Genomic DNA, 14,011 nt, shown 5'->3' with positions numbered 1-14,011 from the left:
CCATTGGAGATAGGGTTGCTTAATGGGCATATGTTTGAAGTCTTCTCCTTCTCAGCCTCTCTTTCATTACCCATCCATTTTTGAGCAGTCTGGGAGAGGTAGAGCTGAAGCTGCTGCAACTAGTGAGTAGGTAAATGAGACTGCTAGTGGCTGCCTTCCTTCTCTCTCTCTCTTTTGCTCCTGGTTTTGCTGAAGCAATAGAAGCACTCCAAGAAAGAGCGGCTCCAGCCTGGGGAACAGGCTGACGTGCTATGCAACCACAATTCAGCCACTGCAACACTCCCTACAAACCAGGAGGAGTAGCTGCAATGAAAATACTGGTTCATTTCCATCTATTCTGGAGAGTGAGGTCAGCTACATGGGACCCAGGATGGAGAGTAGAAGCAGGAGTATTTCAAACCATCACTGCTGCTAAGAATAGTTCTGCCTTACTGCATAGATGTGTTTATTTTAAATGTAATTTGATAGGATCAGACATCGCTTAGAAATGAAGAACCAGATCCTGCAACCTTTACTCACATGGGTAGTTTTTACTCAAGCCAATATTTCCCTCAGTTCAAGCATGAGTAAGATTGCAGAATTTTACCTGAGGATGTATTTATGGTAGGATTTTATTTGGGCTACTACAACGAGTACTGCAGTAGTTAAATTCAGCTCAGTCAGTAACAGAAAGGTCATAAATTCTTTGAATATTTAACATCCTGAACGCAGACTCAGCTATTTCTTCCACCACACAAGGTCTTTTTATAAAGGTATAATTAAGATTAATGCATTTACTTATATCTTACATGCACACAGTGTATCATATTTCAAACAAATAGTGTTTATATGATCTGCTCTGGTTACATTACCAATGAGCAATTCTGCTTTAATACATGGGGAAAAATTTTTATAGTATATGTTTTGTTATCCATTATTACTGTGTTAAAGTTACATGACATGTGCAAAGTATAACATAACAGTAGATGAGGATGGACATGGCCTATTACCAGACATAATAGAAAGGGATCAAGGCAGTTCTGGCGATCAGAGTTTGGTGTTTCTTTGGATTTCCTTGCTCCCATGTAAAATAACTCTAGCACGCCCAAAGAAGTGTTCTGGAAGAATTCTCCAATATAAATTTTATACTCTAGTTTATATATTTTTTTAGCAGCTTTTGGCTCTGCTTCCCTTTGATTCAGTGAGTTTTGGACTCTGTCTGTATATGCCAGAGATAACTGAGATTTTTTGTTTCAGAAAGTAAAGTTCTGTCATGTTTAGTTTTGATTTACATTTCCTTTGCACGTGTTGAAAAAATATTATTTATGATGAGGCAAACTGAGAACTGGAGATCCAAGAGTAATTGGCATGATACTAAAAAAAAATAAACTTGCTTTCAATATGAAAGTATTTCAAAATCTTTGTGGCAAATTCTGTTAAGTATTTCTTGTTGGCAACCCTCTGAAATGTTTCAAGATTTAATATCAAGACTTTTGTATTATGTCATTATTGAGAGAAACAAAAAGATTTTTCGCTAATTTTTCTAGTAGATTGTGGAGAGATTTGTAAGAAAGTTATGTGAAGTTTGTTCAAGTCAGCATTTTGAAAATTCACAAGTTGATTGAGAAGCAAGTGTCCTGAAACCCTGGAATGCCCCAGTTTTTAAGGCTTGTCTCCGTGTCCCTGACAGTTTTTATGTAAACAAGTTTTATTGTGATTTTTATAAAGTGCTGGAGGCACTACCAGCCAGCGGCTCTAGTAAAGTTAACAGGCCAGCTGAATGCATGTGTGTCTGTTACTTGGCCTTGATACCTAACCCGATTTTCAAAGCCTACCAGTGATCTTGCTTCTGCACAAGTCCATGAAGCAGCCCTTCCTTGCATGTAGAAGCAAATCATTGGTAGCAAGAAAAAGAGGTGAGATGGAGGGGGATTGTTTGGCTGAGGAGAGGAAGGTTGAGCTCCTTTTTCTTTTATTACCTTCCATGCATGCTTCCCTGATGACTATCATAAATGTCACTTTCTTGCCTTCACATCTTTTCTGTTCCCACCCCAGCCATGAAAGGGGTCTTAGTTTATTCCCTCTGAAAATCTGGTCATGCTAAACGTTTAGGCTAAATTAAGACCTGACCAACTAATTGTCTGGAATGGGTTTTGGAGATCAGGGGACTTCAAGAGAGAATGGGTGATGTTACTGTGAAGCTGATACCGGTATCCGTATGGTAGACCTTTTTGCATACACAGGCTTTCCCCACATGAAAAAACAAAGATTCCCCTGATGGATGTTTTGGCAAAGGAAAGTGGCAGCTGCCTGCTCATTAGACCAAGGGCTTCCCATTTTATAGCTTCTAGGACTTCCATCATATATTATATATTCTATTCTATTATAGCTAAGATCAAGTGTTCTATTTCAGACTTGTTACCAATTTCAAAAGCATTGAGTCTTGGTTTACATTTGTGCATATTCTTGACAATTTCTGATTTGCATTTGAAAATAAATTAAAAGAAATCATATCTATTAAGAAAAATGTGTATTACTGTTATGTAGTATAATTTTTCTCCCATTGTCGCGGAGTCCCAATAATGCCAAATGTAATTTTTCAGCAGTATGTTTCTAGTCAAAGATTTTAGCCAGTTCTGTCCATCTCTGCTTCTTTACTACGTTACCAAATGAAAGATAAACTTTAATACGCATTTGAATAATAACTCAGTATTGAAGCTGAATCAAAAGTGACTTGCCAGTTTCTTCAGTGCCACCATTCATTTAATGAATGGTTACCAACAGGAACTCAGTGTTAATTGAATGTCAATTTTAATTAAAATGCAATAGCTTCCATTGTTGTTTGCAGTGTTGTTGTAGCTCTGTTGGTCCCAGGATATTATAGAGACATAGTGGGTTAGGTAATATCTTTTACTGGACTAACTTCTGTTGATGAAAGAGACAAACTTTCAAGCTACAAAGAGCTACACAGGCCAACCAGTCTTCTTCATGCTTCCCAACATATACAAACAATGGCTGCCTCTGTGAGTCATTAAAGCATGTAAGGACATGTGATATATTCATGTGACTCAGGACTCCATCTTAGTCCAATAACTTTCCACAGACAGAGACTGTGGACTTCGTTTGAGTAAAATCCATACATATGGCAGAGGATATGAAAAGGGACAGCTCCATTTTGTCTTCATTTAGTGCTTCATTTCTCTGGACTGGTTTTCTAATAAGGAAGCTCTAAACAAGGACTGATGACCCCCCCCCCAATCTGTTTGCGTGATTCCAGATTATCACTGCTACAAACCTGATATCACTTGTGTATACATGATCTGTTAACCATTTATAACTCTCTTCTTAGTTTCCTTAATTAATAAACCTTTAGTTTTTACTTACTAAGGGATTGGCATCAGCATGATTATTGGGGAAAATCTGAATTACATATTTACCTGGCTACGTGGCTAGTCTCTTAGGATTGGAAGGACCCTCTAACTGATTAAATTGGTTTTCAGTAACCACTCATCATAAAGTCTAGTGTCTGGGTGGTGAACCAAAGTTTGGAATGCCTAAGCAGCCTGTATTTTTGATGTCTTGCTAACCAAAAATGTGGTAATCCAGAAGTTCACTTTTGTTACTGGCTTGGTATAATCTAATGATAGAATAACCACCAGTTTGGGTGTGAATCTACCCCATTTCTCAGCAGTCTGTCCTGAATTTGGCATCCTCAGCTGTGACCCACTGAGGCACGGTGACACCTATACTCTGATCTCTGTCATAATGATGGCATCACTGCCTGCCTCAAATATCTACAAGATAATGGACAATACTCAGATATCCACCCAAAGCATATTGCCAAACTCACCCATTTCATCCTCACCCATAACAATTGTACATTCCATAACAAACACTTTGTCCAAATCATGGGAACAGTCGTGGGTACTAGAATGGCTCCTCATATGCCAAACTCTACCTGGGCCACATTGAAGAAGAATTTCTGGACAAATGCACCACAAAACTAATGATATAACTGAGCTATATCAATGATATTTTCTTCCTCTGGACAGATGACCCAAAGTACCTCATAGATTTCCACTAGAAGTTCACCAAGCACCACCAATCTATCAGATTTTCTCTAGAACACTGCAACACGAGCACCAAGTTCCTGGATACCACAATCAGCTTCAATGATGGAACTTATATACAATAAACACCATACCAACCTTCACAGATCCAGTAACCACCTCAAACACACCAAGAAATCTATTATCTACAGCCAGGCACTTAGATACACAGAATATGCTTTGAGGAGAAAGTCCTGGATCCATACCGTAACACACTTAAAACCATCTTGTAGCAAAGAGGCATGGATGCCCTTGGAGATTGACAGTGAGAGATGGCCGGATGCCCCCTGGTGGGTGGAACCAGGAAGGACACGCTCACCACACCAGAAGCAGAGGGGACAGGAACAGGAGGTATAAAAAGCGGGTCCCATAGCTCAGTTGAGCAGCATCTGCCAAAGGAGACAGATGTGTTCTCCCCACTGCTGATGCAGGAGTTCACAGAAGACTTCAGTTAGCCTGAGGACTCGCCCAAGCTGCCAGACCCAACCAATGCTGAGGAGCTGTTGGGGTTGCCACTGGCGGAGTACCCCGAGTACAATACTGGGGTGCCACCTCCTGGATCATTGCAGTGGAACTCCTAAAGATCTTTGCCCGGGTGGGCATGCTCCGTGACATCCTCACGGACCAGGGCACAAACTTCACATCCCAACTCCTCTGAGAGGTCTGGAGCCTCTTGAGGATCAAAAGACTCCAGACATCCGTATACCATCCACAGATGGATGGTTTGGTTGAGCAGTTCAACCGAACATTAAAGAGAATGCTCTGGAAATTCCCCCAGAAGAACTTCGCCAATGGGACCAACTTCTTCCTCCCCTGTTGATCGCCGTTTTGGAGGTGCCACAGGCTTCCACTAAATTTTCTCCATTCGAGCTGTTATATGGCCACCAGCTGCGGGGATTGCTGGATTTCACAAGGGAGACGTGGGAGCAGACCCCATCCTGAGCCCAGGGCATACGCCAATATGTACTGCAGCTCTATGAATGCCTGGCTCATGTAGGGGCCCTCATGAAGGAGAACCTCTGAGCTTCCCAAGGAGTCCAGGTGAGAGAATATGATCAGAGCACACGTGTGCGGACCTTCAAACCAGGAGACTGAGTCCTTGTTACTGCTCCCCTCAGAGGAGTCAAAACTGCTAGCATACTGGCAGGGTCTGTATGAGATCATCCGCCAGATGGGCCCCGTCAACTACAAGGTCCAACAGCCTGACCGGAAAAAGGAAGTGCCTGATTTACCATGTTAATCTTCTGAAACCCTGGTGCGAAAGGGAAGGGCTGTTAATAATCCTGTCGTCCCCCGCCCGAACCCGAACTGGGGCCACAGGCCCCCATGGGAACAGGACCTGAGATGTTCAGGGATACATTCTCAGAGGACCAGCTAAAGCAGGCCAGATGTCTTACTGAGGCTTTTCCTAGGACTTTTACTGCTGTGCTGGGAGAGACCACCCAGATCCACCATATCATCTACACCAAACCCAGAGAAGTTGTCTGTGGAACGACCTGACCACTCCTGTGCCACATGCGGGTCATAGTAGAACAGGAGGTCTAAGTTATGTTGGTCATAGAACGGTCCCCTAGTGAGTGGCGGAGCCCTATCGTGCTCGTCCCTAAACCGGACGGGACCCGTTGGTTGTGTGTAGACTTCTGGAGGGTTAATGCAATTTCTTGATTTGATGCCTACCCAATGCTATGGGTAGACGAGCTCCTTGGCCTCCTGGGGGAGGCATAGTATGTTACTAACCTTGATTTAATGACGCGATATTGGCAGATCCCACTGGACAAACTTTCCACTGGAGCCCAGCTCAAAGGAAAAGACAGCCTTCGCCACCCCCAGTGGACTCTACCAGTTTACCAAGATGCCCTTTGGTTTGCACATAGAACCATAGAATATCAGAGTTGGAAGAGACCTCAGGAAGTCATCTAGTCCAACCCCCTGCTCAAAGCAGGACCAATCCCCAGTTTTTGCCCCAGATCCCTAAATGGCCCCCTCGAGGATTGAACTCACAACCCTGGGTTTAGTAGGCCAATGCCCAAACCACTGAGCTATCCCTCCCCCCCAAAATAAAAAAAATATGCCTCCTGCAATGTTCCAGCACTTAATGGACCATCTGCTGCAACTCCACGGTGAGTATGATGCAGTTTACCTGGATGACATGGTCAAATACAGTCACCACTGGGATGACCACCTGAATCAGGTGGCGGCTGTCTTGAGGACTCTCTGTGGGGCAGGTCCCAAGAAATGCCAGGTGGTAGGAAACAACTTACCAAGGATACACCTTGGGGTGAGGCAAGCTGCACCCCCCTACTCAGAAAAATCCAGACGATCCAGGATCACTCAGCCTCAACCGCTATGAAACAGGTCTGGCAGTTCCTGGGACTAGTGGGGTACTATCAGCGCTTCATCCCAGACTTTGCAACCATTGCTGCTCCCTTCACTGGGCTGCTTACCAAAGACCAGCCACTGTGGGTGCGGTGGAACTCTGACTGCAAGGTAGCCTGTCAGGCTCTGAAAGACCATCTATGCAGAGAGCCCATACTATATCGCCCTGATTTTACATGCTGGTTCATCATTCAAACCGATGCTTCAGCAGTGGGAGTAAGGGCTGTCCTCTTGCAGGACATTGATGGTGAAGAGCACTCGGTAGTATACATCAGCTGTAAGCTGTTCCCGTGGGAGCAGAACTACTCAGTAATTGAGAAAGAGGCTCTACTTGTCAAATGGGCCTTAGAAGCGCTTTACCACTACCTCCTTGAGAGCCCCTTTATGGTAGTGACAGACCACGTGCTGCTGAAATGGCTCCAGCAGATGAAAGATACCAACACCCAGCTGATGCGCTGGTACCTGACTCTATATCCATTCGCCTTTACCATTCAACATTGAACCAGTAAGGAGCACACCAATCCAGACACGTTGTCACGACTGAGGGAAGGGGACCTGACCAGCCCTGGAGACTGGGAGCTGGGTTTGAGGGATGTGAGTATAGCAAAGAGACATGGCTGCCCACCGAGATTGACAGTGAGGTACGGCCAGATGCCCCTGGTGGGCAGAACCAGGAAGGCCACGCTTACCACACCAGAAGCAGAGGGAACAGGAAGTATAAAAGGTGGGTCCCATAGCTCAGTTGAGGAGCATCTGCCAAAGAAGACAGATGTGTTCTCCCCACTGCTGATGCAGGAGCTCGCAGAAGTCTTCAGTTAGCCTGAGGACTCGCCTAAGCTGCCAGACCCAACCAATGCTGAGGAGCTCTTGGGGTTGCCACTGATGGTGTAGCCTGAGGAGACACATGACTCTGACTGCACCGAGGTACCAAAGCTAGAGAGAGTAGGAAGTAGCCCAGGGAAACTAGACAACAGTCTGGTAAAGTGCAGGCCTGTTACAAGGTCAGCGGGCGGATCCCCGCTGATCTAGTGGCGGACCACTTTGCCACTGTTAGGGCCCTGGGCTGGGATGCAGTGGAGTTGAGTGGGCCTGCGTCCCCCTTTCCCCTGGGGTAGCAGCTTCCCCAGCTTCAGCCAGAAGGCCTGTAAGAGTCTACTGTCCGCTGAGCTAGGATGCTAGACTGTGTGGGGTGCTCACCCCTTGCCAGCGCCCCCTAGACTGTGTGTGGCGCTCATGCCTGCTTGAAGACTGGGCTCCTATACTCTTACCTGCTCTACCCTGCTTGAGGGTTGGAGCTCTAGACCAGTGGTCTCCAAACTTTTTGGCTCTCACACCCCCAGGGTGACTTGCCGCAGGCGCGCTGCCGACGGAAGAAGACCGGAAGACCCGCCGCAGGGGAACACCAGCTGTGGATGTGCAGAGCAGCTGCCAAAAAAAAAAACCTGCTACGTGCCGTCCGGCGGCACTACTGCTGCTGCGCACCCCCTGGGATCATTGCACCCCAGTGTGGAGACCGCTGCTCTAGACTGCTTGGTGCCATGCCCTGCCTAAGGGCCTGGGCCCCTGAACTGTTCACTGCTCTACTGTGCCTGTGGGTTAATTTCCCCCTTGTACAGACTGCCATTCTAGGTGCATGAGAGCAAAGAGGTGTGGCTGCCATCGGAGATTCACGGTAAGGGACTGCCACTCACACCTACACACCTTTACCAAATAAGGATACTCTATGAGATAAGTAGATTGCATTATGGAATGGGTTACCCAAATACCCTGGGAAACTGCTTCAATACAGGGGAAAAAATACTGATTGCACATGTCATCTGTAACCCCGCACTGAAACCCATACATGGCATCACCAAGCAATTACAACCTGTACTCAATGGGAATCACATCCTGAAAAAAATCTTTCCTGAACTCTCTCTCTCTCCTATCTTTCAAACAACCCCAGAATCTTGCCAACTTCATCAGAAGCAAGCTACCCACAGACCAGGGCCCCCTATCAACTCCAAGTGCCACCAGCTCCTGCCATAACAGATGCAAAACCTGTATATGTATCTCCACTGCTATGATAATGAATACTTCCCATGCCACATGTTTCAAGATCCATCAGTCCTACACATGGCTATCACAACATGTGGTGTATCTCATCCAGTGAACTAAATGCCCCAATAACAACTAGGTGGATGAAACCAGACAATCACTATGCTTTCAAATGAACTCCCACAGAAAAATGACTGCAGAGGTGTTCACCTTCAATGGTCTCTCACAATATGTGTTAACTGCTTATGCTAAACAATTGGTTCCACCTTGTATTTAGCTGTGTTACTCAGAGTACCTTTCCCAGCCCTGAAGAAGAGCTCTGTGGAGTTCGAAAGCTTGACTCTTTCATCCACAGAAGTTGGCCAAGTAAAAGATATTACCCACCAACCTTGTCTCTTTAATTTTAATTAAGAATTTTATTTTCAAATCGATTGTATAACTCACTGATGTTGAGATGCGAAGTTTTAGGATGAGGAAAGTGGATGCAGCATTCTTTTACACTGGTTTAGCCAAATGTAGTATAGCATGGTATGCAGTAATAATTTGTAATGTCTTATTGCTTATTCTGCAGCTCATTGTAGTTATAGTTGTAGCATGCTTAAAGTTGACATTTAATTTAAGTATAAATGTCTGTTTTTGTTAGAAATTGCACCCAGCCCTTCATAAGCAAAAATCAAAAGGTATCTTTTCAATGTGCTGCCTTCTTTCTTATATATTCTATCAAAGGTTAGACAAATGTTAACATCTACTGGACAGTATTTTATTAAGCCAAAACTTGTTGCCATTTGATGGAGGACAGATTTTGTTTAATGGTATGACAAATAAACAAGCATGTACATTCTGAAAAAGTGTGTAGTTGTCATGATAATTGAGAGGAGTGCATAATACATTGCTGCTGTATCCATACACTCCATTCAACACATGAGGCATATGCCGTACAACTCGCAGTCATATTAAAGTGGAATTATTTGGCTGAAGGTCTGTACAAATGTATAATATTCTTTAGTGCTACATAGTCACTATGAATACAGATATACAGCTTTAATTGATTTGGTTAATACTATTTTCATGGAGTCTGAAACCAAAACATTCAGTTTTAATTTGTCATTACAAGAGTGTTTTTCATCGTTAGTTTTAAAACCGTGTTTAGGTTGAAAATTAAGCTTAATCCAAACGTTTGCATGGCTTGACCATTTTGTTTTAATGAGTTCCTGATCTACACTAAAAATATATATAGCTTTTTGATAAACAATGTCATGAAATGTCTTGCCCTCAGAATACAGATATTGTCACTGTCAATGCAAACTATCTGTCCTGTCATTTCAGGAATACCAAGAGTTGCTCAGTGCAAATTTAGACTACCCTTGCGGTTAATTTGCTTTCCAGCTCAACCTTCAAAAACAGCAAACCACAAACTAACTATTGATACCAATAAACCTCCTGTCAGTCTTGTGAACCTTTTTCCAGGTAGGACTTTTGATGGTGATGTGTCTGTAACATAAGAAATGTTAGGAATTCAGATCGGAATTTTTCACCATGAAGTAATGATAGGGTAATTATAAGATAATTGCCAAATGATAAATACAAAGCTGAATATTTTTGTTTGGCTTTAGTTTTCAAAGGTATGATATGTATTATCAGGATATCAATGTAGGGCTTTAAATTTTGTTAAAATATTATAATAATTATTATGGTTTACTGCATGGAAACCAACATATCAAAATGCTTCATTTGTGACTGTGATGTTGCATTACTTCAAGTTTGAATATTTTCCCTTTTATTTATATGCAATATAATGTACGTATTGATTTTCAAATGTATTTAAGCTTCAGGTAAGTAATTCTATAAAGACTTGCTTTTCTGGGTTTTTGTGACTTCTGCGTTTAGGTTTCAGTATAGGTTCCAGTGTTACCTGAAAGCTTTGAAAATTTTTCCCTGTTATGAGTTTCTGTTTCATAGATATTTTTTAAAATAGTGCATTTTATTTTATAATTTTGCAATTCACATCAATATTTTATTGATCAAATTGAAAAATGTAATAAGACTGTTTTTAAAAAGAGAAGTCTACATAGAGCAACATTTACAATTTGTCCAAAGTCCCAAAAACAATTTGTACTGGTTCAGAACAACACCTGTAATTACAGTATTTAATTAAAACTTATGTTGCAGACTTGTGGCCAAAAGGGTGCATCAAATTGTGTAGCTTTAAATTCATCTTGTTTTTACAGTGGCTGAATAAGGAGCTGACTAGATCCTCTTGTGATCTATGAGGAAACTGGGTTTGTGTGGGTTCATTAATGCATATTGGCTATTGTCTCCTCTCCTCTTTCTGATTTTTTTGCGATTATGGTGGAGTTATGTAATACCCTTGTTCCAGCCCTTTTAAGACCCGATGTGCCTTACAGTGCACTTCACATAGTAGTAAAATTGCATAGTGGCTAATTTAACAAGGTAGATAGTTAAGAATGACTACGTACTGAAAGATGAGACTGAACTCTTAAAATCTAAAGGTCTTTTTCCAATAGGTTATACAGTTGTGGGGCTCATCTGTGAAATTTCCACAGAACTTTGAATAGAGGGCAGTGTGGAATTGCATCTCCCCACGGGGAGCATTCTGGGGCTGCAGGCGATTCACCCTGTACTATCTTAGGGGATGTTGCAGATTGAAACAGTGCCCTGGTCATGTTCTGTGGGCTGGTGCATTGGAAGAAGCGGTCATGGCCATGCTTCATCTCTGCTCCTTTCTGGATTATTTACTTCCTGAAGGCGGCATGGACCAAGCAATCTCTGCTCACAGGGATGGCTGCTGTTCTCTGCCTTTGTGTGGCTCCCTTCGTATGCAGATCTCCCTCACATATGTTACCTGTGCAAATACAGTTGAGCCTTTAATGTGGATCAGAAGTTTGCTGCAATCTTTTATTGAATTATAGCAAGATACTTATGTAGTTCATTTTGAATTTTCTCTTGTAGACTTTTCTGATCAGTCTGATGAAGATCAGGTAAATGTTCTGGGATTCCAGTTCTTAACTGGTTCTAGAATCACTCTTCTTGCTTCAAAAACCTCACGTAAGTAGTATTGGAAATAATTGAATTATGGATTAAGATAAGATTATGGGCCAGATCATAAACTGGTGTGTGTTGACGTAGCTCCATTGAGGTCAATGGTGCTATGCCAATTTCAACGAGCTAAGGATCTGCCCACATGTAGTATACTAGTTGCTGCATGAGGAATTTTACGCAGAAGTTTTCTTACTGTGAATAGTAGGTCCCTGAGCAAATTCCCCGAACCCTCCAATAATATTTTAGAGAAGCAAGGAAATGCTGAAACTAAACAAAATCCTACTTAGTTATTGTACAGTAGTTTTCTGAAAACCACTAAAAGGGCACCAGATAATTTTGGTTTTTTTTAAGTTATTGCATATAAATTTTATAATGTCACAGGTATTTATTCAAGACTGAAAAATCTCAGAGAGGAAATGGGCTTTTAGCCAGGTATTTAGGTGCTTCAGGATGCAGATAGGCATCTGGTGGGATTTACAAAACACGCAAGCAGGTTAGATGTCTAATTCCACTTAACTTTTCACGCCCCTTGACTTTCAGTGGGAGTTAGAAAAACACCTAACAGATTAGGCACCTGTCTGCATTTTTACACGCCTAAATGCTAAATTTCAAAACTAAAATACTTGTTGCACACTACTGAGTTCAAACTGGAGGACATAGAATGGATGATATGTGAACACTATCTTGGTTAAGTGACAGACAGTAAAGCTAGTTTGTTGATCTGCAATATTTTTATCCAAATAAAATTACAGTAGAACCTCAGTTACGGACACCTCAGGAATGGAGATTGTCTGTAACTCTGAAATGTTCGTAACTCTGAACAAAATCCATCTCTGGCTCCAGCAGTTCAAACTCTGGGCCAGGTTCCAGAAGCAGCTAGGCAGCTTCCTTTCAGACAGCATCTTTCCCTGGCCTGGACAAACTTGTACCCTCCCCCTCGCCGGGGTGGAGGGGTGAAAATAGTGCGTTTCCCTCTGGTGGGGGCGAGGGTGAAATCAGCATCCACATTCTACAGGAAAGCAGCGCAGACCCCAGTGCTGCTTCTGGTCCGGCTGTCTTGGGTTGGCAGCAGGGGCTCACCGCTTTGCCTGTGAATCCCAGCATCTTCACTGTCTAGCTGTAAGTGGGTGCCCTGTGTGTGCGGATGGCGATAAGGGTGGGGAAAGGCAGCCCATATGTGCCTACCTTTCAGATGCAATACAGGCACTGTACAGTATATGGTTGGGTTTTTTGGTCTCTGGTGCTGTCTAATTGGTTACTTCCAGTTTAACATGGTGTCCGGTTGACCAGTCAGTCCATAACTCTGGTGTTTGAATCTTTGAGGTTCTACTATAATCCAAATCACTAAGAAATATGAGTTTTTAAAATAATTTATTCAAGATGGCTTTTACAAATATCAGTGGCATCAAGGTAAGGCATTCTAAACTGTGAGAAAATACTTAATACCTTTTTAACACCATCAAAGCCATTAAAGACTGGAAACATCTGGACAGTGGTTATTAAAGACCTTTTACAATATCAGTCATTTTACATTTATTGGATTCATATTTGTTTGAATTAGGGTTGTGTGCAGTATTTGTGTGCTGTGTTTTATTGTTTGTTGACTCTTAATATTTGTTTAAGTTGACAGTAGAATTTAAACAGTTTGAAAGAACTGGAACATTCAGTAATAGTTTCTAGGAACCAGAGATTTTAAAGGATATGTAAATAGAGTTTTACTTATAAACTGAAGTTAAAATCAGTTACTTAGATTCCTGTTTTATGGAATTGTTGTATTACATGAGTTGATCTGTCTGGCTAGGCTGAATGTATTTTAACATTTAGTGAGGACATGATTTTCAGTCCTTCCACTAGAACCCCCAGGTTTTTCCTCTCCATTCTGATTTTGTTTATTCACAAGCTAGGAACGATGCTTACAGTCTTAATACAAACTTTCCCACACTGCCTTATTTGTTTCCTAGACCTGACCTGTAAGGATCACACTACATAGAAGATTTAAAACATTTATTCTTCCCCCTAATCTGACTAGGCATCATTTTTCTTGTCTTGTCTGGGAAGCCTTTTGAAAACAAATGAGGTGTTTCATGCCACTTTCCATGTAGCAACCTGTTGTATGGCTAATATCTAATTCACACTGGCAGGAGTAGCTACAAAATACATCAAATCTTTTTTGGTTAAGTTTTATCTTGGAAAAAGATCTTTAATGTGTATGAAACACTTTGAAAAAATATTATGCATAAGGAAAGTCCATGTAGTGGTATTTCATTCTCAGGGCTTCTATGAGCAAAGGTAATCAAAAATAGATTTAAAAATTTTATTAAAGTTAATGTTTAAAATCAAATTTACGCAAGCTAAGAGGGAAGGTACTGTACATCTGGGGTTGGGCTTGGGTTATGCGGGATTGCAAGTATCGGTTACAAGGTTCACGAGGTACATATATATCACACAAC

The 14,011-nt window shown here is 42.2% G+C and overlaps 1 protein-coding gene across 17 annotated transcripts in view; it reads left to right on the top strand.

Moving 5' to 3' along the window:
• Positions 1-14,011, top strand: part of BBS9 (Bardet-Biedl syndrome 9) — a 437,000-nt gene that overhangs the window by 102,139 nt on the left and 320,850 nt on the right. For 16 of the 17 annotated variants that reach the window (XM_073332921.2, XM_073332920.2, XM_073332918.2 and 13 more), the window contains 2 exons: positions 9,828-9,968; positions 11,472-11,567. In XM_073332921.2, coding sequence (XP_073189022.2) covers positions 9,828-9,968; positions 11,472-11,567 — 237 coding nt within the window. The remainder of the gene's footprint in view (positions 1-9,827; positions 9,969-11,471; positions 11,568-14,011) is intronic. The other variant, XM_073332917.2, reaches the window with a different exon arrangement.

The sequence above is a fragment of the Lepidochelys kempii genome, chromosome 2 (assembly GCF_965140285.1).
Source record: "Lepidochelys kempii isolate rLepKem1 chromosome 2, rLepKem1.hap1, whole genome shotgun sequence".
Lineage (NCBI taxonomy): Eukaryota > Metazoa > Chordata > Testudines > Cheloniidae > Lepidochelys > Lepidochelys kempii.
Note: the sequence above shows the minus strand (reverse complement) of the source record. Positions and strands in the feature narration are given on the sequence as shown.